We start from the raw sequence: 25,671 nt of genomic DNA, 5'->3' as shown, positions 1-25,671 counted from the left end.
AAAAGATGAGCATCCTAGCCATGCATTGCACTATAACCCCCTGCCCATCAAGAAAAGCTGTGAGCCCATAGAAACATTTTGGAATGAATGCCATTTTGAAGGCAGGCATTGCATCTTGAAAAATAGCAGTTTCCTATTTATCTATTCATTTTGAACTAAATAATCTGGAAAAGGCAGAGAATACACCATCTGACAAAAATATCTGGCCACGTTAGATTCTGCTGAGTTCCAGTTGAGGACCAAGTTATTGAGAATTCATATTTCTTTGTGTTGTCTTTAGCAAAAGCCTTTGCTTATAGCGGAAGCAGCTGCTGCCAAGAGAACATTCAACTCACAAAGAATGGCAAACATTCTGAGGATGCCCACATAGACAAGAGGACTCCTGTTGGTGTCGACTATGTACGGAGGAGCGTTATTATTGAGGTAAGCAAGCAAATAGTCCTTTCAGAGAAATAATTTCAGCTGGGAAGATGGAGAAATGACCATTATATTCAAGGTGCAGAAGCTAGAAGAGATGCTAATGTTTTCTGAGTAGATGGATAGTAGGATGTAAGATTTGGGATTTAAAAATCAAGACCTACAGATCTCCACATGAGTGTGCCTGGCATGTTATAAAGAAGTTCTTCTACTAATGTTTCTTCTTTCTGAGGTGGGCTGGTATTCCTAGAGAAAGGAGAACTATTTCCAAAGGTTCCCCAATTGCAAAATTCTGCTTCCAAGAATATTTATATGAACTCAGTGTTTCTCTTAGGCATCAAACCAACTTTGTTAAACTGTAATCATCATTCATTTTTGTGTCATTGACCGATTTCTTAAAATCTTTATGTAGATACACTAGATTTGTATTTTTGCTTTACTTTGCTGTGGGTTGGGCATTCAGTAGATGAAATGTGAAGTTTTTCTTGAGATACTTTTGTTAAAGAGAAAGCCATTGAATTTTTGTGTAGGTCTCTGAAAAGAAATGCCATTTTTTTTTGCAGCCAGAGGGACTGAGCAGAGAATATACCTACAGTGTTTTCTTCTGTCCTAACGGTAAGAGAATTTCAGTAGCAGTTTCAGGAGCTGCATTTCAGCAACATTTCAGCCCCATTTTCTCTCCCTAGGCTCACTGTCAAGCACAGCTGGATGCATTTAACAATTATATCCTGACAACATTTCTCTTCCTTCCCCCCACTGTCCCATTGAGGAAGTAGCCTTTTATGCCTTTAGCTGTTCAAGTTAAATAATTATGTTATCCCTCTTATCCCAAGAAAACATTGTATGAATAAACTACAATGTCTCTCTAACAATCTCCCGATGGCAGTTAGAGACTGCTGTGAGTGCGCCCTCTCTTCCAGTCACTGAGTGTTGCTTTCTGCCATTTTGGCTTGAGTTGAAGGGAGACATCTGATGCCTCATAGGGATCTGCTTGGGTAATGTCTAATTAATGTCTAATTGTACTTTGCAAAGCACCATTTGTACATCATGCAGACCCTTACGTTCATGACTGAAGCACTCTTCTCAACATTCACTAGACTTCTTTTTCGTGTATAGGTGTTTAATGGTCAGATGATAGACCTGTGGAGAGAGTGGTAGCTAAGGAGGTCAAATTGTGAAAAGAGCCAGGTTCTGACAGCTAGGTACTGTGGATTCTTTTACACAAGTGAAAAGTGAGGGCAAAGGGAAGGTGAGATCACCTAAAATTCTTCGAAACCCCACAACCAGGCTTTCTACAAAAACGCTAAATCCATGTCTCAAAATAATTTGGATGACAAGACGAGTGGCACAGAAGTGGTCATGGAAGAAATCTTGACCTAACACCCCTTCTCTGGGTTATTTTGGGACATGTTTATGATCTTCCAGAAGACACTCCACTCTCGTTCAGAAATAGTGTGAGTAGCAGGTCACTGGCATAGATAGCGTTCACATAGGCAATGTTGCTTGGGCAGCATGGAAGTTAGCTAAAGCTTCTGCCTCAAGTAGTTATTTACAGTTACCCAAGCTACCCCTTACAAGCTATAAAGATAGTGGCTAGTGGTTGGTTTTCTCCCTTGTACATGATACTAGGTGAGAGGAAAAACCCAGCCTAGGGATTTTACCAGTTGCTATTTTTTAAATTGCCCCAGATTAAACTGTAAGGACAGTACAGTGGTACCTTGGTACACAACTGCTTTGAAAGTCATCAAATTTGGTGCTCAATGAATTTTGATGTGAAAATTTTGTCCTGGTTACTCATCATTTATTTTGCACTTAATGCACAACCTAGAACTTGTTGCTGTCAGCTACCTTGTGACTCACTACTTATTCCTTATGGGGAAATTTTGTTCGGTATTCATCATTTTTGGTATTCATCCCACCTCCTGGAACCAATTAACGATGAATACCGAGTACTGGTACCACTGAACCACTTCCCTCCAGCATCATTCTTGACACTGATGAAAGCTCAGTGGTTGGGACAGAACAACTGAAGGGATCTTAGGGTAACATGCACTCCAAAGGCTATAAAATAAGAAGCCAATGCTCCTTAAGAAATGTGATTCTAAAAATGCAGCCTTTTTGTTGACATGATCTCTGGCCACTATATCTTCTGTGTTCTCCGGGAAAACATTATTTAAAGGAGTTTCATTGCAATTAATCTCCAATTAAAACATATAGCTAGCTTACGTTCTTGCTGAGGGATGAGAAAGGATATACCCCAGGAAACCCTGACTTGAGCATATAGAATTTGGATTATTTGCTGTGGCCTTTTTGCTCTAAAACTATTTTACATAAGGGGAGATTAGTTTAAAAGAGGCCCATGAAGATGTGTCTTTGGAGGTGCATTGCTGTGAATGAGACTGAACACTGACAGTGTTTTTGGTTTATTTTTGACTAGAGAAAATTCACATTTCCACTCCTAATAAGTATGAGTACCAGTATGTGCAGAAACCTGCCCACATGATGCGCTTTGATGTTGCCATCAAGGCCCACAATAATGCCCACATCGCTTTGTCCTCTGCCCCCCATGACATGGCGGAGATGACTGAAATTGTCATTGGTGGGCACCAGAACTCCAAAACTTGGATCTCTACTAGCAAGATGGGTGAGCCGGTGGTCAGCACAGAGACAATAGGCATCCTTTCGTGGGACGAATTTCGAAGTTTTTGGATCACCTGGGCCCATGGAGTCATCCAGGTAGGTTTTTTCTTCTTCTTCTCATTATCTCTTTATTAATTGGGAAATGCTTTCGGTAGACCTCCTTAAGCAGCTCATGATAATATGCATCTCCTGCCTGGATGTTGGTGTGTTATTTTTCTCTGTGCAGGTGGGCCACGGCTCCTTCACTCTCAATGAGTCCATCATTGTGACTTGGTCCACCTCCAAGCAGCCGGAGGTGAAGTATATCGGCTTCTCCACAGGTTGGGGTTCTGCAGGCGAATTCAAAATCTGGAGGAAAGAGGAGACGGATGAGAATCACAACGAAGCATTCACACTGGGCGTTCCTCACAATGTGATTCCAGGCTCAGAGAGAGCTACTGCCTCTGTTATTGGTATGAACACTGGGAACAATTAAAGTCAGCTCTGTTGTGACAGACTCATGGCAGGAGTTCATACTGTGTCGGCATAACAGGAAGCTATCTGTATTGGAGCAAAGAAGGAATTATTCAATGCCTCAATTGGCATCTCTCAAGCAGAGCACAAAAATTAAATTCTTGTCTACTTATTTCCCTAGAACTAGATTCCGAGATGCATTTATTCTGGATTGGGTCACTTCATTTTTAGTTTTCTTTAATAACAATCGTGGCATTTTGGAATTTGTGGCTCATTCCACAATACATTCCAGTGCAGAAGATTGTTTGCAACTATGCACCCTAACTAGGTGAGGAGGCATCAGCCGGAACAGCTGATACATAATACAGTAATATGCTGTCTTGGAACACAGAGGCTCCATTTAGCTAGAATGACTAATGTATGTAAATATATCTAATCTTTTTATCAAAATAATCTAAGATTACACTGACCAGGGAAGAGAATCTTCCCTTCAGGGCCCTTCTTTGTTTCTGGGAAATGTAATGTGGCAAGCACTATTTGGTTACATGCCGTAGGATACTTTTGACATAAGTTAATTCAGTTTTAGTCTAGAATGTTTTCCACTTGTGGACTCTGCTCTGTTTTCTGCTCGCTCCCACCTGGGAGAATCAGAACAGACCTTAGCAGACAGGTTTTTCTGGCTGATACGATGCTTTTCTTTTGGTACCAGGAGATGTGATGGGACCAACGCTGAACAACCTGGATAACCTCCTTCAGTTGCCCTTTGGTTGCGGAGAGCAGAATATGATTCATTTTGCTCCCAACATCTTTGTCCTCAAGTATCTCCAGAAGACCAAACAACTTAGCCCCGAGGTAGAGAGCGAAGCCACCGATTACCTGGTGCAAGGTACTGACCCTTGAAAGGCTACAGGGATATTTTCTAAGAGGAGATTCAGGAAGCAATTGCTTCTGGCCCCAACATGCAAAAAGTTTCACTTCGGTAAATAAAGTTTGACCTATACGTTCAGTTTCTATGTACTGTTTTATGGGTTCTTTCCAGGATACCAGCGCCAACTGACCTACAAGAGGCAAGATGGTTCCTACAGTGCCTTTGGGGAAAGGGATTCCTCAGGGAGCATGTGGTATGTTGCAAATTATTGCATAGGAAGATAACATTATGTTTGTCCCACGGTGTTCAGAGTAGTTGCACGTGCGATATTGGTCCCGCCCTGCAGTTGATGCTGGCATGGAGTTCTGCAGCTAAACCAAAACATTTCTGGCTTAGTTGAAGTATAGAAGAAAATACTGAGATAACAGTTCTATGAGCCATGGTGGTGCAGTGGTTAGAATGCAGAGCTGACTGCAGTTCGGCAGTTCGATTCTCACCAGGTTCAAGGTTGACTCAGCCTTCCATCCTTCCGAGGTTGGTAAAACGAGGACCCAGATTGTTGGGGGCAATAGGCTGACTATGTCAACCACGTAGGGCTATAAGTCACTGTGAAGCGGTATATAAGTGCTATTGCTATTGCACAGGCACTAGGCCCACAGATTGGGTGCTTTCTCATTGGCAGGAAAGTTTGCCTCTGTTGCTCCTTTTCCATTCACATCATGTCCCTGCATTTCATTGTGCTTCTTTGGAATTGTTCTCTACTCTACCACATTCACCATGGGTTGTGGGTTTTTAAGTACAAAAACAAATGCAGCAAAACAGGGACAACGTTGATAGGGGAAGACCAGCCTGAAAGGCCCATTTTATAACTTTCTCATTAATAAGCTGGAAGAATGCTTGTCAACTCCCACAGAAAACGCAGTGAGGAGGATACGTATGGGGCAGAATGAAAATGTTCCTCAGGGTTGGGAGTGTGAAGTCAGTGGCTGGGTGGATACAACCTCACACAGTAGTAAGTAGCCAAGTATGGTGGCAATCATCCTCAGGCACTTTATGATCTTTGTATTTCCAGGCTAACAGCCTTTGTTCTGAAATCTTTTGCTCAATCCCGGGAATTCATTTTCATTGACCCCAAAGAACTTTTAGCCGCCAAGGATTGGATCATCCAGCATCAGAAGGAAGATGGCTCATTTCCAGCCATGGGCAGGATACTCAATAAGGACATCCAGGTACCATAAGGGATGGGTGCAGGGGTGGGTTTCTTGCCCGGTTCCAAACAGTTCGGTTGGAACGGGGCCAGCGTCGTTGTGCATGTGCGCAATGCGCGCGTGCACGCGCATGGCGCACACATGCATACTAGCATCTGTGCGATGCTCCAGCTGCTCCTGGAGGATCGCGCAGGCGCTGTATGCATCCTGCGCATGTGTGGAAGCGCAGAACTCATCAAAACCGGGTAAGGAGCGCGGGCGGGCGGGTGCACCCTTCGCCGTTCCCAGAAGTTACTTACTTCCGGGTTCACCGACCAACCGCTTCGCAGGGACCGCCGTGAACCGGTTGAAACCCACCCCTGGGTGGGTGGGTCTTTTCTTGCAAATGTTTGATTGACAAAACTAAGCCACATCATCAGTGGTAGTAAGGAATTGGGTTTGCTCTCTCAGCTTATATTCTAGGGGCTTTCCCTGTGCTGGTTTTAGAGGTTCTTTGGTTGGGCTGTTTACTGTTGACTTGTTTGGCAGGTCCTTGATAGGAGTGTTGTCTCCTTAATGGTTGGTCTGATGTTAATCTTGGAGTTAATCTATGCTCATCTGGGTGCTGATTGCTGGTGGGGAGGAGTTTTGGACTTTTTGTTCCCTTTTTTGGCTGGTTTATTGTTTCTTTTGCATAGTATTTACATAATATTTATATCTATGTGCCTATTGATGGTTAATTTTTCAGGAATTCCCTAGTGTTTTTGGTCTTGGCTCGCTCTAGGATGATCACAGTTTCCCATTTGAAACTATGGTTATGTCTGTTCATATCTTGTGAAATTAAACAGTTTTCATCCTGTCTTCTAACTGCTAGTTGGTATTCATGGACACATTCTGCCAGTTTTCTGTCTGTTTATCCTACGTAGTAACCATTACACTGAATGTTGTAGATGATTCCAGTTTTTTCTTCTGGGGTTACTGGGTCTTTTGCTTTTTGTAGGATCACAATATTTACAAAAAGCAGAAGGACTTCTAGAAGACAAAGAAACATACATCCCAGTAAACCCTAACACAATACAAAAACTAGACATCTGAATCAAGAGACTTCTCAGTGACCTCACTAAGAAAGGCCAAATTACCAAAGAGAAAGAGTGGTGGATGAGAAGCAGCAGACCCATCCTCCCACACGTCTACGGTTTTAAAATGTTTACTAGTTTCACCTGTTTGGTTGAAAAAGCCTCATGTTTCCTGCTATTGCTATATCAATCACACTTGCTATCTTGTCTAAGGATAGGTTTCATCTATTTTTCTAATTCTCAGCAATAGTGTCTTTCGGGATGAAAGTTCTAAGATTTCTCTTCAGTCTTTGATCCATAAATTAAATAATTTTTCCCAACTAGGGAATTGATACTTATTATACATTCTCTAGAAATATGGTCATTCCTAAAAAATTCCCATTCAGAGAGGCAAAGAGATGCTGTTCCAATAATTTCGTCATGCATTTTCTGTTCAGAATCTCTTATGAAATGTTGAAAATGTGAAAAGAGGCGATTGGATTCAAGTGCAGATCTTTTATTCATAAAAGTTTCTTAGTCTAATCCTTTTATTTCTTTTTATTCCAGGGTGGAATTCATGGGAAGATTTCTGTAACGGCATATGTAGTAGCAGCTTTGCTGGAAACAGGGGTGACTTCTGAGGTAAAAGATAAATGTGTCCAAGACATTCCACATTTTGCCCAGTATTTATGAATGGCAGCTGATCAGAGTCTAAAAACCAAAGAGCCAATAACCAAGCAACTTTCCTTAAGACTTAAAGAATGGGAGCTGGAACACACCCACTCAAGTTGACCTGAGTACATAGGTTAGAAACATGGAGACAGGTGGATTCTTAAATAACCAGGTCCTACGCCATGCAGAGCTTTATAGGTGATAACCAGCATCTTGAAATACCCTTGAAAGTCATCTGGCAACCAGTGCAGCATACTGATGATGGCTTACTGATGATACATGTAGAAGTCAAACAAAAGTATTGCCTTGCACCATGAGATGAGTAGCGTATAAATTTAATAAAAAAATAATAAACAAACAAAAATAAATAAAAGCAGAGACAGTTAAGCGCAATGGCATTCCCCAAATGAAGGATTATAGGCATGACCTCTCACCCCCTGTCAACATCAGCTAGAAACAATCATTGAAGAAGAAGGCAACACATTGCTCCCACCCCTAACCCCCAAAGTTGATCCAGAAGATTACCAGGGTCAAAGTATCAAAGATTGCTGCGAAGATCAAGCAGCATTAAGATGGATTCAACACCTGAATCCTGGCTTCTCAATAGTTCATTGACAAACATGACTGTAGCTGTGTCTGCATTGAATCCCAAACTAAAACCCAACCAAAATGGGTTTAGGCAAACTACTTCCTTCAGAGTTCTTTGGCGCTGAAGCCCAACCACCCACTGCACCTCCTTTCCCCAAAAATGGAGGTTGAAGACTAGAAAACACTTTCCTGGATGGTTTGTCCTAGTGATGTTCTCTTAGGAAGCAGGCCTTCTGTGGAATGTTTGCTCTCTGCCAACCAGGTTAAAATAGCAGGTTTATTTCAAAACAGGAGGAAGCCAGAGAATCCTAGGCTGCATTAACAGAGGGATAGAATCAAGATCACATGAAATATTAAAACCACTTTATAATGCCTTGGCAAGACCACACTTGGAATATTGCATCCAGTTTTGGTCACCATGATATAAAAAAGTGTTGAGATTCTAGAAAGAGTGCAGAGAAGAGCAACAAAGATTATTAGGGGACTGGAGGCTAAAACAATTGAGTATGTCTAATTGAATAAAAAGAAGGACTCGGAGTAACATGATAAGCAGTGTTCAAATACCTCAGAGGCTGCCACAAAGAAGAGGGGGTCACCCTATACTCCAAAGCACCTGAGGGTAGGACAAGAAGCAATGAATGGAAACTAATCAAGGAGAAAAGCAACCTAGAACTAAGGACAAATTTCCTGACAGAACAATTAATCAGTGGAATTAGTTGCCTCCAAAAGTCATGGGTGCTCCAACACCACGTTTTAAAGAAGAGATTGGACAACCATTTGTCTGGAGTGTTATTGAGTTTCCTGCTTGAACGGGGGATTGGACTAGAAGACCTCCAAAGTCCCTTCCAACTCTGTTGTTATTCAGAAGAAGCCGAGAACCTCACCACATGCTGAGTTTTTGCTCTGTGCTTGCACCAACACAAATTTTATTTTCCTGCTTGGCTGTGCTGGGATGCAAATAGAATTGCTACAAGGAAAGTTTTGCAGTATGCTTGGTAGTGCCACTTCCAAGGAACTGAGAGGAACTATCGCTTCACTGGAAGGAACTCCCTTATAGGAGATAAGGCCACTGAAACTACACACTATATTTTCTGCTTGTTTTTTAAATTTAGCATCGGTGTGGCTTGATAGCTCCCTTTTGCAGCAATCACTCAAACCGTTTAAAAATCAAAGAACAGAGAATATGAAGTAATGACATGGATTGGATGGTAGATTTGGTGTGAATTGGATGCTGATTCTGCACTCTCTTCTTACTCAACTGGAGGGAGCATGGATGGATGCTGTGCTTGCTCTTATTCGGATGAGTTTGGCAGTAGTTACAGGGCAGTTTAGACCATCTATCAGGTTAGGCAGGGGATGAAAACTGTAGCAGAGCAGAAGTGCCTTGAGCTTAATACATTTCCAGAATTGAATTCCATGTTCTTAGAGAATTCCATGTTCTTAGAGGATGAACTTGCTAGGCAAAATTAACAAAGTCCTTTTGTTGTCTTTGGGATGTTTCTAGCCCCCCCCCCTGTGAGGAATACCCTTCTTTCATATCTCCATAGAGGTTTTAGAATCTGCCACCTGAGTTGTTGGGGGTGGGAGGGATAGGGCTGCCTGTTTTTTGGCTAACATAGCAATTCCATTGGGTCTGAGAGAAGAAGACCCACATTTCCTACTGATCATTCAAAGCTTTGATTAATGTGGCTGTTATAGCAAGTTGAACCTGCAACCATGACTCTCCTTCTTCCTTCTTGCTTAGGAAGAAAAAGAAGCTATTACCAAAGCACAGCACTTCTTAGAATCCAACCTGTACTCAGTAGAAGACCCTTACACCATTGTCTTGACTACCTATGCCCTCACACTCCTGCGCAGCCCTTCCGCATCAGCAGCTCTCCGGAAGATGAATGGCATAGCCATTACACAAGGTAAAGATACAACAGCGGTAACCTCTGTATTAGGGTACTTCCACTTTGGGCCCATTGTTGATGCATTTGGATTGGCATAGAGCCATGTGATTCCTTACCATTTGCATCACTGGGAGGTTGAGCCTGTTGCTATCCAGCTTAATTGTAACTCAGGCAGAAAGAAACTCATGGGGAAAATCTTATCTGGTTGATAGGGGTTAAAAGGAGCTGACGGGAATGAGATGCTTTCCCATTAGTGGGAATTCTTAGCTCAGGGGAAAGACATGAAGTAAAACCAGTGGGATCTTGTCTGTGTGTCAGTGTGATAATTGTCCAAAAGCAAAATGCAAAGTTTGGTGTGGGGAGAGAAGAGGGCCTATGGAAGATAAAAAGTCCTTGGAAAATTCTTAAGTGGTGCATCTAAAGGGAGAAGTGATTGGGTAGTGGGTTGGAATATTAGTGACTGCCCAGTTCTGTCCTTGTTCTGTCTGGGTTATGCAACCCTGGGTGGAGTGTATACTGCCTATGTATTTCCTGGTGCAAATGCTCACACACACAACATGAAAGGTGAGCAGGCAGACACATACATATGCGTACACAAAAGTGAGACTCAATATAATACCTCTTTACATAGAAGATAATGAAAATGCCTCCTATGGCCACTGTTGGTAAAATGGTTAGAAAACAGTGCTTTGCATGTTTTACTGATCTTGTGTTCTCTTCCTCCCCTTCCTCCGCTTTCCCTCTTCCTCTCTTCCTCTCTGCCCCCCTCTTTCAGATGGCTTCACACACTGGAATATAATGGGAACTCTTGCTTCTGGGGAAGACACATTCATGGGATTCAGTGATGGCCTCTCCCAATCAGGTAATTTATTATTTATTTTTATTTTATTGTAAAATTTATTGGCCATTGGCCATTGATCTTAAGGATAACCTTAACTTTGGCACTGCAGCCAGGAGTGAGAGGGGAAAACAGTAGTCCATCTAGAGCGCTGGTGTCAAACTTGATCACATCATGTGATGTATCGTGACGTATCACAACACTTTTTGCCTTTGCAGAGCTGGGATGGGCATGGTCTACAAGTGACATATCCAGCCCATGGGCTGCCAGTTTGATAGGCCTAATCTAGAGAATTATAGGAATCCTGATGAAGGGGTGGAGTTTTTTTTTTTTTTTTTTTTTTTTTTGCAATATGCTTATTCATTGACTGACCTTGTGACCATATCTCTGGCAGTCATGAATATTCTGACAAAGGTTCGTTCTCCAAGCTTGAGGGTTGGTTTTCAAACGTTTCATTATCAGGCTAAGTCTAAACTCTTCAGCAGAGTTTAGGGCAGTGATGGAGAACCTTTTCAGCACCGAGTGGCCAAACCAGAATGCACATGTGTGTACCGGAGCACCAGAAACCGAAAGACCAACTGGCCAATGTGCGCGTGCCTGTTTTTTGGCTGTTTTAGGCCATTTTTTTGGCTATTTTCAGGCAGTTTTTCAGGCTGGTTTTTAAACTATTTTCAGACCATTTTTTCCAGGCTGTTTTTGGCCGGTTTTGGGGCCATTTTCAGACCATTTTTGAGGCTGGTTTTGGTCATTTTTTGAGCCATTTTCAGGCTGTTTTGGGGGCATTTTAAGGGCCATTTTCCGGTGCTCCGGCACCCGTGAAGACTAGCTGACTGGCACGCATATGCGTGCCGGAAACCAGAAGAGCAATTGGCAGTGGCGCGTGTGCCCAGAAAGGGCTCTGCATGCCATAGGTTCACCATCATGGGTTATAGGGATCTCAACATTCTTCTGTTTATAAGGGCTTCAGGTGTGGGTGTGACATGTGAGGGTCTTGTGATAGGGAGGTTACATCAGGTCGGTGTTATTGGGAGGTGAACTGTTGGTGGGGAGGAGGAGTTGAGTGTGTTGGTTGAGGGTCGTTGCTGTCTCTGGTTGGAAGTTTTTTTCTCCCTACCATAACTGGCCTCAAAGATGGTGACTGGCCTATTCTTTGAGAAGAGGGGAGCCCACCTGTATTACTCCTGTGCTGCTGGATTGAAAAGCCATATGGGAAACCTGAGAGGAGACTGTGGCTGAGCCAAAAGAAGAGGATCTGCAAGGGGAGCTGTTTTCCCTGGCAGAAGTAGGGAATGCCAACAGCCCCTTCTGGCTACTGAGCGGTGAAATGCCCCCTTCTGCTCTCTCTCTTTCAGTCGTATCTGCTGAAGTTGAAATGACAGCCTATGCCCTGCTGACGTATACTGTGCTGGGAGATGTTGCATCTGCACTGCCTGTGGTCAAGTGGCTCTCTCAGCAGAGGAATGCTCTGGGTGGTTTCTCATCCACCCAGGTGAGTCTTCAGTGAGGCAGGTAGTTCTGCCTCTAACCAGAAAATGCTTTAGTGAGCCAAGAAGAAATGAGACATTCCAAGGTTCATTACCTACCTGACTTTCATTTCCTTAGAGACCAGAGAAGACTTCTTGGCATTTTTTGGTTATTTGTGTTCTTTTACGTAGGGATTAGAAAATGCGCTGCCTCCCCCATCATCTCTCCAGAAATATTGCTAGCAACCCAGAATCCTTATTTATTTTGCTTGAATCCTAAAATTCTCAAGAGTCCTAATTACATTAATCCTTTCTTTTCAAGATATTAAGTCTCCACTACTGATCTATAAGAAGAACACTGGGTTGTGGGTTTAGACTCATGCAATTGTTTTATTGGCTTAATTGAAATTCTGTTCTGCTGTACTTACAAAAAGATCAAGCATAAATTTTACATTGTATCTAATGAGCAGCACTTTTGTGTACAACTACTTGCTCTGTTTTTCCTGTTTGAGAAGGACTATAAGTTAGTATCTCTTTTATAGGTGCGGCCAGGTTTCTATAGAAAAGCTGTATTATGTCTTTTGTAGCTTGTACAGTGAAGAGTATTGTGATACTTAAGGACTAACAAATATTGGTCTAGAAAGCCATGGTAATATCCCATGTGTGTGCAGTCTTCATCTTTGGCATCTACCCAGACTTCCATTTCAACATGAATTATTTTTTTTACATGTAGAAAACTGGCTTGATGGAGAATCTAGCGTTGCTTTTGCCATTATTTTTATTTGCAGAAATACTTCTGGGCCCAGCATGAGTCTGACAGAAAACAGAAAACAAATATCCTAGACATCTGTAGTCAATACTTTGTTTGGAAAGTATCTTTACTTCCCAGAAATAAACAAAACCAAACATCCGCTGGGATGGTCAAGAACGTGGCCTAATATGGCGCAATTCCCACCAGTTTGTCTTTGGAGAAATGACTTGCAATCATCTGTCTTCAGAGCAATGATGCCTGCTTTCAAATTGCCAAATATGCCTATTAGCTGAAAAATATTGCCTACACTGGCATAAACCAGTGGGGAACTTTTGATCTTCATGATGGCTAACACATTCAGTGGGGTAACTCAGTTTGTGATACTTTTGAAAAAGGAGGCCAAAGCCAGGCTCCTCAGGAACATTGTTCAATTTCTGAGCAAAAGGGAATTCTGGGAGTTGAAATCCACACATCTTAAATTTCCCACGTTTGAAAGCATAAGATAAATACCTGCTTCTGTGTAGCAGATAGGAGGATGGAGTGGTAAAGAGAGTAGAATGCAAAGGAGCTTGCATGTGACATTAATTTGGGATTTTTAGCTATTTTTTTTTTGTCTCTCTCCCATTTTTCTGAACGACAGGATACTTGTGTGGCCCTCCAAGCTCTGGCGGAATATGCTATCCTGTCTTACATTGGGGGTGTCAACCTCACCATTTCACTGGCCTCTACCAACCTGGACTACCAAGAGACCTTTGAGTTAAACAAAGCCAACAAAAAGCTCCTTCAGACTGCTGTGGTAAAAAGACCTCACCCTTTTTGTTTCATTCCCGGAATCCTGTACGTATGCTTGTTTACATTCAAATTAAACCCTATTTTCTCTACAGATCCCCTCCATTCCCACAGGGTTATTTGTGAGTGCCAAGGGGGAAGGCTGCTGCCTCCTGCAGGTGAGAAACCTTAGATGTTAGTCCCATTCCTGAGCAACAAGCCCGTTTTCACCCTGCTGTTCATTTTTCTTTCTTTCATTCTTCCTTCCTTCCTTCCTTCCTTCCTTCCTTCCTTCCTTCCTTCCTTCCTCCCTTCCTTCCTTCCTCTTTCTTTTTTTTACTTTCTTCTCCCAATCTTTCTTTCTCTTCCTTCCTTTTTTCTTTTCCTTTCTTTTTCCTCCCTTCCTCCTTCTTTCTTTCTTTCTTTCTTTCTTTCTTTCTTTCTTTCTTTCTTTCTTTCTTTCTTTCTTTCTTTCTTTCTTCATATTTCTTAACCGCCCATCTCCCTATTATACACAGGGTGGTGTATAATAACATCAATGAAATTATGCATTAAAATCAGAATAATTTAGGATTATTATTTTTTTAAATTATAAAAACATTGTAAATATTTAACAAAATAATAAAGTATTTATACTTCTTGACTGCCTGTTTCTCATGGGAAGATGCAGATGCAGTGCTTTCTCCTTATATTGGCCAGATTGATGTCTCCTACAATATCCCGGATCCTGTGGCTAAGCCAGCTTTCCAGCTCCTGGTGAACCTGCAAGAGCCCAAGCTGAAGAGGCACCGTCGAGCCTCACGCCTACCTAAGCTTGTCTCTGCAGAGGAAAATCGTTCAGGGGCCGCCCGTCGGGACCGGGTTCTGGGCGATGATGACGATCCTGCCTCCGATCAGGACCATCAGGAGTACAAAGTGATGGTGGAGGTGTGCATGAGGTGAGACTCACCAAGTCAGTAGTCCTGTGTGTAGCCTCCACTGATGGCCCCAAACTTCAGCCTCATAAGGGAGAAGAACAGTTATTACATTCTGCTTTTGAGAGCAAAGAAGTCAAATGAAAAGACAGACTTTGTTTCATGCTCATCTATTTGTGTCTATAATTCAAATTGACTTAGAGTTTAAAACCCGAATTGATCAGAAAATAGGATATTATTGTCCTGATTTGGATCTGCCCCTAGCACAGTCTTTAAAAAGAACAACTTGTCTTTGTAGATCATCCTTTACTTGGCTTGTAAATTAAGCCATTTTCTGGATTTGCACAACACATAAAACCATAAACAATTAGATGGGTTGGGCTTGGACAGTATATCAGGCCAGAACTCAACCAACCAACTCAAGGCTAAACTAACAAACTAAGCATGTAGCATGAATACAGTTACTAGATCTGCCCTGCTTCACAATATGGTCTGAATTGGTTGGCCTTGAAGGGGGAGTCCAGAAAAGCTTTAGCAAAGGAAGGAGGAGGGAAGGTAAGTTACTTCTCCCATCCTTCTAAGAGTGGGGATATCCCTGTTCAGTTATCTGCTTCCAGTGAGATCAACCTGGCTTCCTTTATTCTTCAAAGAATGTAAATGTTTATGAACTAGACTGTCCATCCCCTTTTTCCATTAATGCTGCTAATAGTTTTAAGGAGATTTAGGAAGCAGCCATTTGGCCCCATTCCCTCAATTCTGGCTGTGGGTATTTGAGCCTCTTCTTGCTGGAAACATTTCATCTTTAGTTCTGAATGGGGTTGCATTATCCCATTTGGGTCTGGTGCCCAATCTGGGGTTCTTCTGGACTTATAGCTCCTACTTAAAAACAACAAATGGCAGCTGTGTCCAGGGAAGCCTTCATACAAGTTCATCTCGTGCACCAGTTGCTCTCCTTCCTGGGCCTGGAGATCTTTCTTCCATTCAGTCATACCTTGATCACTTCATGAAAGGATTCTTGCAAGAACTATCTTGAAAACCATTCAGAAGCTGTAGTTGATCCAGAATACAGCAGCATGAGCAGTCATGGGCAGTCTGTTCCATGCCAACACGCCTGCTCTGTGAGTTGCACTGGTTACCAGTTGGCTTCTGAGGCTGGTGGCCACCTTTAACATCCTGCATGGCATGGGACCTACTTATTGAGATATAGTCAGTCTCCCATAGTTGCTACCTATCTGGTAAGATCTGGCCGAGTTGGCTTCCTCCTGGTCCCCTCAATTAAATAATGTCATCTGCCGAATTTTGTTGTTGCAGTCCTTGTCCTCTGGATTAGCATCTCCGTAGAGATACACTGTACACGACACGCACATACATACACACTGTCATCCAAATAGTTGGAAGAACTTGATTCAGTCATTTGTTAATTATTTTTCTTTTCCCTTTCCTTCTGGTTTGTTGTCCTGAGAAGGTGGCTTCACTCTGGCTCCTCCAACATGGCAGTTCTGGAGGTACCTTTGTTCTCAGGTTTCCGAGCCGACATCGAAAGCCTAGAAAAGGTGATTCTTGTGGTCCTTTCTACCAATCTTCTATTTTTGTCTTTTAAAGCCTAGGGATATTCCACAGTATCATGCCCTTTTAGAGTTCTCTACAAGGTTAAAGAATGTCAGTTGGTCTTACCTGAACTGCATGTCTAGAAGCTGGCATGGGAGCAGTCACCTGTGGGTATTGTCACGGCCCATTTGCCCGGAGACTGAGGTAATTTTGAGGCCACTCCCTCTACTTCCTCCTCGTGACTCCTCAGATTAACCGACGGTACAGTCCAAGAAGAGCCTGGGAAGGAAGGGAACAGGAAAACACAAAACAACAACTCCCTCCCCCAGGCCTGACTGACCTACAACTAATCTCCCTCAGGCCCCCGTGCACAGGCGCGCACAGAACGGGCGGGTAGTGACTGCTCCCACGCCAGCTTCTAGACATGCAGTTCAGGTAAGACCAACTGACAGTCTCAGAAGCGGAATGTGGGAGGCGTCACCTGTGGGACATACCAAAACTAGATGTCTGTGGTAGGGAATTATTGGGCCTGAGCCCCTCGAGTGTCCAGCACTCTCTGAAGAACCCTCCTACCAAATGATGCCTACGCAGAGGCATAGGCATCCAGCCGGTAATATCTAATGAAGGGAGAAGGCAAGGCCCAAGTGGCCGCCCTGCAGATGTCCTCAATGGACGCCTGGGTAGCCCAGGCCGCAGAGGTTGCTGCACTCCTGGTGGACTGCACAGTTACACCCTCTGGAACCGGGATCCCCCGTGCCTCATAGGCGTTAGTGATGGCTAGCCTAATCCACTGATTAGATGGCAGGCGATACCTTTGCCCTCCTGGTAGAAGCCTGGAAGGAGATGAAAAGCGCCTCTGACTTTCTGAAGGCAGCTGTGCGTTTGAAGTATATACGCAGTGCCCTACGTACATCCAGGCGATGCCACGACCTTTCCCTTTCTCTGGAAGGTGCCAGACAGAGGTCCAGGAGCACCACCTCCTGAGCCCTATGGAAGGGGGCATTGACCTTGGGAAGGAAAGCAGGGTTGAGTCTGAGAACCATCCTGTTGTTGTGGAAGGTGCACAAATCTGCCCTGGCAGATAAGGCATTGATCTCAGACACCCGCCTAGCTGAGGTGATGGCAACCAGGAACGCCACCTTAAGTGTAAGGAGCTGGAAAGTTACCTCCCTCAGAGGCTCGAAGGACATCTCTGTAAACGCCTGGAGCACTGTGGGAAGGTTCCAGGTGGGAAACCAATGGATCAATGGGAGCCGAAGATTAGCCGCCCCTCTGAGGAACCTCTTTATGACCGGGTGCTGGGAACCCACCTCCCCAATGATCGTGGCCAAGACTGAGACCTGCCTTCTGAGGGCACTGGGAGCCAGACCTTTTTCTAACCCATCCTGGAGAAACTCCAGTACCTGCAGCGCTGATGCCGAGGTCGGATCTACCTGGGCCGACCTGCACCATGTTACAAAGGAACTCGAGGTTGCATCGTAAATGCGTGTGGTGGACTTCCTTCTGGAAGCCTCAATGGCCCTGATCACCCTGGCTAAGAACTGTGCCTCCCTCAGCTGTTCCCGCTCAAGCGCCAAGCGGTTAATTGGAGCCACTCCAGATCCGGGTGATCCAGACTCCCCTGGCGCAGAGCTACCTCCTCCCTGGGAATCCTCCAATGAGGCAAAACCTACAGACCCACTAGGTCCGCAAACCAGGGACCCCGGGGCCAGTGGGGCGCTATCAGGATCACTTCTGCCCTCTTTATCACTAGCTTCCTCAAAACCCCAGGAAGGAGAGAAAGGGGAGGGAAGGCATAAAGGAGGCCTGACGGCCATCTGCAACAAAGGGCATTGACGTTCACCGCTCCTCGGGCTGGGAACCAGGAGATGAACTTCAGAACCTGGGCGTTTGATGTGGTGGTGAAGAGATCCACTGTTGGCTGACTGAATCTTTGGCAAATCTGCTTGAAGATGCACCGTCCACCGTCTCCCTGCTGAGCCAGTCTGCCTGTCGGTTGTCCACCCCGGAGATGTGTTCCGCCTGAATCGACAAGAGATTCCTCTCCGCCCAGTTGACCAGTTGAACTGCCTTGTCGCGAAGCGCCAAGGAGTGCGTGCCCCCTTGCTTGTTCACATGAGCTTTGGCCGCCACGTTGTCCATCAGGACCAGGAGATGTTGACCAGCCACCGCCTCCTTGAAGTCTTGCAGCGCCAAATGAATCACCCCAAGCTCTAGCCAATTGATGTACTTCCGTAGATCCGTGGGCGTCCACCTTCCCTGAGCTATCTGAGACTAAAGGTCTGCCCCCCCAGCCGAACAGGCTCGCGTCTGTAGACAGAGTCAACCTATCTGGTTCCCTGAAGAGGGAGCCCTTGGACAGTGCTGGGGACATCCACCAACAGAAGGAGAGAAATACCTGGGGTGGCACTAAGACCTTGAAGAAGGCGTCGCTCATCTCATCTCTGGTGCAGTAGCAGGAACCACTGTAGCTCTCTGGCATGGGGGTGAGCCCAAGGCACTATCCCGATGCAGAAGATGAATTTGCCCAGGAGCCTGGAGAGAAGGACTACTGGAACAGAATGTGTCTTGCGGATCTCCCGGATCAACTCCAAAATACTGTCCCTACGCTCCTGTGACAAAAACACCTCACAAGCCACCGAGTCAATGATGGTTCCCAAATGTTGGAGCTTAGTGGTAGGGGTGAGATGACTCTTCTCGAGATTGATCGAGAACCCTAGGGTCTGGAGGGTGGCAATAGTGAGAGCCAGGTCCCTCTCAGCTAGGTCTGCCCTAGTGGCCAGTACAAGGATGCCCTCTAAATAGCAATGTAACCGGATTCGGAAGGACCGGAGATGACCTGCAGCTACAGCTAACACCTTGGTGAAGGTCCTAGGAGCAGATGCCAACCCAAAGGGAAGGACCCTGTATTGGTAATGCACCTTTCCATATGCACACCTAAGGAATTTATGGTGGTCCGGTGCAATCATGATGTGGAGGTACGCTAAGAAATCACCCTGTCTGATACCTTCTAAGATGGACTTGAGGGAAGCCATTTTAAATTTCCGGTAGACCAGTCTGGAGTTCAACAATTTAAGGTCTAAGATTGCCCTACACCCCCCTGCACTTTTAGGAACTATGAACAGATTGGAATAAAACCCTAAACCCTTCTCCTCTTCTGGGACCAACTCCACTGCCATGATGTCTAGCAAATGCCGAATGGCCTTGCGCATAAGGGAACACTTAGCTGGATTCTTGGAGGAAGGGAAAAGACGGAACCTAGTCGGTAGATGGGAACGAAACTCTAACTGTAAACTAAACTCAACCATCTGAAGAACCCATGCATCAGTGGCGATGTGATTCCAGCGATCCGCAAACAAGGTAAGGCGACTGCCGATCAGGTGATCCAATCCCGAATCACTTGTTCCTGCAGTAGGGATGGCCACACACCCCTCGAAAGCGACGCTTACTGGGTTGTTGGTACCTGTACCTGTCCCTAGAAAAATTCCTATCCCCCTGTCTGGGGTATCTGGGAGCAGAATACCTCGGCTGTTGGAAGTCCTGCTCAGGGGGTCGATAGGAGGACCTCCTGGGGTAGGGCGCAGGGCGTTGGTCAGAGCGCTTAGTCATGGAAGGGAAGACCTTGCGCTTGTTCTTGTCCTCGATAAGGATAGGGTCAAGGGAAGCTCCGAACAGTTGTCTAAGAGCCAAGGTGGCGCAGTGGTTAAATGCAGCACTGCAGGCTACTGCTAGATCAGCAGGTCAGCGGTTCAAATCTCACCGGCTCAGGGTTGACTCAGCCTTCCATCCTTCCGAGGTGGGTAAAATGAGGACCCAGATTGTTGGGGGCAATATGCTGACTCTCTGTAAACCGCTTAGAGAGGCCTGAAAGGCCTATGAAGCGGTATATAAGTCTACTGCTATTGCTATTGTCTCCTGTGTACTCCGCCCCCGCCAAATGCCACTTTGCCCGGGACTCTGCTTGCCAATTGTGCAGCCAGAGGAGGCGCACCGAAGAAGATAGAGCCCTGGAAGAATACTGGACCACATCCAGTGAAGCGTTAGCTGAAAACTGGGTGGCCGCCATCAACTTCTTGATGTCTTGCAATAGTCGCACGTCCGAAGTGTGGGTTCGATCACGAAGCTGTTCCAGCCAAAGGAGAGTGGACCTGTTGAAAAACGAAGCAACAGCAGCCACCCTCATCGCCCATGTTACTGCCTGAAAGGTCTTCCACAGAACCAGCTCCGCCTTCTTATTCTCTGCCTACAGACAGTTGGAAATATCATCAGTCACCACTGCAGAGGCGGAGGCCAGGACAGCCACTGGGACATCTATATCTGGAACCTCCAGTGCTTGGGCAAAGGTTGCGTTAAGATTGTAAAACCTGCAATCATTACTGCCTGGAGTGGGAAACGTGCCCGGCTTAGCACACTGAGATTTGAGCACCTCCATAAATAAATCAGGGGTAGGAATCTCTTCCTTTTCTATGTGTGGCTTATAAAAGGGCCCCTTCTTGGTCCCCCCACTGGAGGTGGAGGCAGTAGCTATTTGAAAAGGGGCTGGGGTGCTGTCAGATCTGTAGTAGCCCTGGCCTTGCGAAGCAGGGAACCAAACAAGGCGGGAGGAAACAAGCCAGCAAATAGCAGGGGCCTCTGGAACCTGGGAATCTTCGTCCTCAGCGAAGGCCACGTCCTTCTGCCCCTCTTCTTCCAATCCCGACCCCTCACTAGCCATGGAAGGGGAATCCAATCTGCACTCTCTAGCTGCAGAAGATTGGGGTTGGCCTGATGACCTCGTGGGGTGCCATGAGAATATATTCGTCTAGAGGCTTCAAATTGATGCTGCATGCCTGATGAGATGCCCTGAACAATGGCACAGGCAATCACATTCTGAAAACCTTCAGAAAGCTCTGGATAAGCCGGCGAAAGGCTAGGGGGCTTAGCAGATTGAGGAGCCAAGCATGGCCTGGAGGAAACAGCTGCCCTGCGGCCAAAGGAGTCTCCCCGGTGTCCTGAAGACTGGGCAGGAGACAGAGGGAGGAATAGGGGGCTAGCCTCCCTCGCAGAGCCACATGGGGAACCAGGAGAACCCAGTTGGACCTCTGGCAAAGGTAAAGGCTGGAGAGGAGAGCGTGACCTGGATGGGGAAGGGCTGATTTCCTCCCTTATCCTTCTACCAGCTGCCCTGGTGATGCGGGGCTCCTTGCTAGGCTCTCTCCTTCTAACAGATTTAGAGATGGCCTTCCTTGTGGTAGACCTCCCCCTTGTCCCCTCGCCTGGACCTGAATCCCCTATGGGCAGCCCCCTCCCGCTCCTCGTGGCATCTGCCACCGCTTTACTCACAGTTGTTGCCTTCCCACCTCCTCTCATGCTGCCAACCGGCCTGGGCTTCTACACACTGTCCGGAGCTCCTTCAGACCGGCGCCATCCACAACCATGCCGCCGATCCGCGGCCCAAAGAGGCTGGCCCACCACTGAAACAAAGCGACCCTCCCCGGATTACCGGCGGAGCACAGAACCGAAGGATCCTTCCCAGCGGTGTTCCTGGGCGCTTGTGGCGGCTGCAGACAAGCGCGCCAATCTCCGTGTCCCACCACGTGCATCCCAAGTCGAATTGCAAGCCGACTCTGACTGAGCCACTCCCTCAGAAGCCTCCTGAGTGCTCCGCAGTCCTCCCCAATGGAACCAGGGGTTGCACGGACAGTGCGCTCCGGCGCATGGCCTGGAGCCTCCCCTTTAACCAACCAGCGGCTTGTGGTCTCCCCAGTAACGCAGCAAGCCCAGCTTGTGCAGAGAAAAAGGCTTAAACAACACAGAGATGCAAAGAAGAGAAGTGGAAGAAATTATAAGTGGGAAAAAAGCTAAAGACAAATTTAAAGTAGCCAAAAGAACCTCGAAACCAATGGAGTCAGAAATAGTACTCCTTCTGGGCCGAAGACTGAGATTAATCTGGGGAGTCACGAGGAGGAAGTAGAGCGAGTGGCCTCAAAATTACCTCAGTCTCCGGGCAAATGGGCCATAATAATACCCACAGGTGACTCCTCCTCCTCACCCCGCTTCTGAGACTAGATTTATATATTTAATAGATTTAAATGTATATATTTAATAGATTTAAATTTATATATTTAATAGATTCCTACAACATTGTCAAATAATTTACTGTATTACTATTATTCTTCTCTTCCTTCCTAGTATCTATCTTTTCCCACTTATGACTATAACCATGTTGCTTGTATCTTTCAATTTATATTGTTTTATTTTTTTACTAGTACAATTTGATAGCTTATTAGTAACCTTAGTACTAAGTGTTCTAACTTTTTATTCTTGATGATTGTATTTTATTCTCCTTATGTATATTGAGAGCATATGCACCAAAGACAAATTCCTGTGTGTCCACTCACACTTGATCAATAAAAAATTCTATTCTGCTCTGCTCTGCTCTGCTCTGCTCTGCTCTGCTCTGCTCTGCTCTGCTCTGCTCTGCTCTACTCTACTCTACTCTACTCTACTCTACTGTATTCTAGATTTGATTAAACTTGAGTTCCTTCCAAATGAAGGATTTGGGTTCCACTTTAACAAAAACAAAGCTGGAAAGGATGTTGATAAACACAAAATGGGGAGGCAGATGAAGTCGGACAGAAAGATCTTTTCCCTTCAGTGGAATTAGATAAGAGGTAGCCCATCTGAGGTTCCAGGGCTGTGTGGTGTAGTACTGGAGAGCCTCATAAATTGTTAATTTTTAATGGGCAGAAAAGAAAAACATAATTGGAAGATTATGGTTTTATACTAGTTAGAGTGCATTTTAATTAAATATAAATGAGTTGAAATTAGACTTTGTTCTTGTCCTGGCCACACCCACTGCCTTCTGGGGCACAGCTTCCAATATGTCATAGTAGGCCAATGTGATCCGCACTCTAGAAAAAGTTGAACATCTCTAAATAGGAGCCTCAGATAAATTCATTGTGTGATTTGCTCCTTTCTACTTTATCCAATAAAACAATTAAAATAAATAGTTCTGGATGACCATACACCACTTTGGTGGCTTGATGGATGAAACCTGCTCTCCTTGTGCATGCAAGCACTTGCTCTTTGTTGGTTCTTATCTCATTTTTTGCCACATGTTTTTTTTCCATTCCTTTTTTTAAAAAATAAAAAAAATACTTCATTCAAAAATATATATAACAGTTTCAAAAATGTGCAGTTCTAATTTTGCGAGTTTGCTTGCTATGTCCAGTTTCAATCTGGTGGACGGGGATGATGAAACCAATGTTTTTATCTTTCAGAAATATGACTATTTGTTGGGAATTGTCTTGGGTCCAATTAACATACTTGGCAAAAGGAATCCAAATCCTTTTAGATTAAATCATTTATTCATCCGTTATATTGGACTTTCTAAGGCTACTGTTCAGATTGTTTTGATTTTAAATTCTTCAAAGCAATATCTCACTGCACTGTTTATTTTAGTCAAATAAGATGGATAATACAGTACAGCCTGGGCAAAATACCTGTAATTCTTGGGATATATGTGATCTTTAGTTGAATCTTGTACAGCCTTGAGCCAGATTTCAAACTTTCATCCAACAGATTATTTCATACCTTTGTTGAAAACTCCCTCTCCTTTCTGGAGAGGCAACTTGGGGATGGGGCAGATAGCGAGACCAGAGAGTCAAAGAGCAAAATTGGATATTTCAAAGACAAAGGGCTGAAGTTATCTACATTTTCCTGGGGCCCCACTTCCTGCTTTCTTCCTTGTGGTATCCAATAAATTATTCCTGAGAAAACATGACCCCTCATGAAGACAGCAAGATGTGAAGTCCATTCAGAAATGAGTGTGTGTAACAGGGGTGTCCGCAGGGAAGGGGTAAAAAGAAAACCTCAAAATGGCAGCGACCATCATGTATTCAAAGGCTTTTTAAGTGCAAGGCAGTGCTTTGATACCAGGCGTGTAGCCACCATTTTGACTTTCCTGACCTGCTTGCGGGCACCCTGATGTTTCATGTTCTTTAGAGAAATGAGGGAGATTTAAATGAACATGGGGGATGCAAATGTTAAGCCAAGCCCTGTGCTTTCTTTCCAGCTACTCACAAACAAACAAATTGGTCTGAAGAGATACGAGGTGGATGGCAGGAAGGTCCTTTTCTATTTTGATGAGGTAAGACTCCATTTATCACAGGCCTCACAAAACGTGCTCTCGTTGATCCTCTCCTGCTCATCTGAAGCCAGCATTAAGCTACAAATCTCTCCTTTACCCATGAATGGAAAAAAAGAAGAGGAGGATGGTTCTATTTGTTAAGAGCTGAGATGTTAATGATTCTTGATCCATTCTTTTGCTCTCCCTTCCCTTGGCTTCGTGTGAGTGTACAAAGACCCAAGGAGTCTTAGAATTTGAGAACTGGACTGTCAGGGATATGCCGGATTTAGTCCCTGGTGATTCTTTGCTTATTGATAACTTAAAGAACCCCTTACCCACCTCGTGATAAATACTGGAACAATGGCTTCTTCCTGACCAAACGCAAGAACCCATTTGCTAACAAAATCTAAAGTACCTCTTTCACCCTTTTTCTTGAGCCGCTTTCTGAATTAGAAATGTTCTTGGGATCAATACTTCCCTCTAATGCTTTCCCTTAAATGGTGCTGCTGTTGGGGGGGGGGGCAGGGAGCTCCCCAACCCTCTTGACTCAAGACCTCACAGAGTTAAATCACACCTGCAGATTCCAAGCCAGTGTATGACCTGTGTCAAGTTTATGGCCTTTCGGGAATACATTATGGGGAAGACGGCTCCTTTACCTATCAAGGTGTATGACTACTATGAGCCAGGTGGGTATGTGCCTCCGCAGCTATGCCTTGAGCCCTGGGTAGCCAACCCGATCCTGACAATCTGCCTTTCCTCCCTCCTGCTCTGCAGCTTTTGAAGCCACCCGTTTCTACAATGTCAGCGAATCCAGTCCTCTGTCCCGCGAGCTCTGCGATGGTCCCATGTGCAACGAGGTGGAGAGCATGGCCAGCCACTGGGTTGGTAAGTCCTGCAGCTAATGAGAAAGAAAGAGGATGGCTACACGTCATTCTTTTTCCTTCTCCATGCTATCCTTCTTTCTTTTCGTCCCTTCCGACAACACAAGATGAGTTTGGGTAGCTTCGTCCCACACCAGTCTGGGAATCTGTCCCCAGGAGTGTGAAGCGGCTTCAAGGCAGCAAATACAGGTAGTCCTCAAACTTACGACCACAGTTGAGCCCAAAATTTCTGTTGCTAAGTGAAAAAAATTGTTAAGTGAGTTTTGTCCCATTTTGCGACTTTCCTGGCCACATTTGTTAAGTGAATCACTGTGAATCGTTCAATTAGAACCACGGTTGTTAAGTGAATCTGCTTTCCCCATTGACTTTGCTTGTCAGAAAGTCACAAACGGGGATCACTTAATCCCAGGACACTGCAACCGTCACAAATGTCAGTCACCTGATGCAAATCACCTGACCATGGGAATGCTGCAACAGTCACAAATGAGAAGAATAGTCGTCAGTCACTTTTTCAGTGCAGTTGTAACTTCAAACGATCACTAAGTGAACTGTTGAAAGTCGAGGACTACCTGTAATGCGCTGCGGGAGCTCATGGTACTTATTCTGCCTTTTACACCGGAAACGGT

General features: G+C 44.9%; 1 protein-coding gene across 1 annotated transcript in view; it reads left to right on the top strand.

Annotated features, from left to right (window-relative positions):
• The window catches only part of CPAMD8 (C3 and PZP like alpha-2-macroglobulin domain containing 8), a 64,979-nt gene that overhangs the window by 36,325 nt on the left and 2,983 nt on the right, over nucleotides 1-25,671 (top strand). The window contains exons 22-39 of the mRNA XM_087701768.1: nucleotides 281-423; nucleotides 981-1,032; nucleotides 2,855-3,153; nucleotides 3,284-3,509; nucleotides 4,220-4,396; nucleotides 4,550-4,631; nucleotides 5,451-5,607; nucleotides 7,188-7,262; nucleotides 9,625-9,790; nucleotides 10,548-10,634; nucleotides 11,963-12,099; nucleotides 13,465-13,620; nucleotides 13,709-13,771; nucleotides 14,292-14,530; nucleotides 15,972-16,059; nucleotides 24,111-24,185; nucleotides 24,745-24,850; nucleotides 24,939-25,049. Of these exons, the coding sequence (XP_087557894.1) occupies nucleotides 281-423; nucleotides 981-1,032; nucleotides 2,855-3,153; nucleotides 3,284-3,509; nucleotides 4,220-4,396; nucleotides 4,550-4,631; nucleotides 5,451-5,607; nucleotides 7,188-7,262; nucleotides 9,625-9,790; nucleotides 10,548-10,634; nucleotides 11,963-12,099; nucleotides 13,465-13,620; nucleotides 13,709-13,771; nucleotides 14,292-14,530; nucleotides 15,972-16,059; nucleotides 24,111-24,185; nucleotides 24,745-24,850; nucleotides 24,939-25,049 (2,439 nt within the window). The remainder of the gene's footprint in view (nucleotides 1-280; nucleotides 424-980; nucleotides 1,033-2,854; nucleotides 3,154-3,283; nucleotides 3,510-4,219; nucleotides 4,397-4,549; nucleotides 4,632-5,450; nucleotides 5,608-7,187; nucleotides 7,263-9,624; nucleotides 9,791-10,547; nucleotides 10,635-11,962; nucleotides 12,100-13,464; nucleotides 13,621-13,708; nucleotides 13,772-14,291; nucleotides 14,531-15,971; nucleotides 16,060-24,110; nucleotides 24,186-24,744; nucleotides 24,851-24,938; nucleotides 25,050-25,671) is intronic.

The sequence above is a fragment of the Thamnophis sirtalis genome, unplaced genomic scaffold (assembly GCF_051295495.1).
Source record: "Thamnophis sirtalis isolate CommonGarterSnake01/CBP01778 unplaced genomic scaffold, rThaSir2_p1.2 scaffold_1, whole genome shotgun sequence".
In the NCBI taxonomy this organism is placed as follows: domain Eukaryota; kingdom Metazoa; phylum Chordata; class Lepidosauria; order Squamata; family Natricidae; genus Thamnophis; species Thamnophis sirtalis.
The sequence above is the reverse complement of the archived record's forward strand: the minus strand, read 5'-3'. Positions and strand labels throughout refer to the sequence as shown.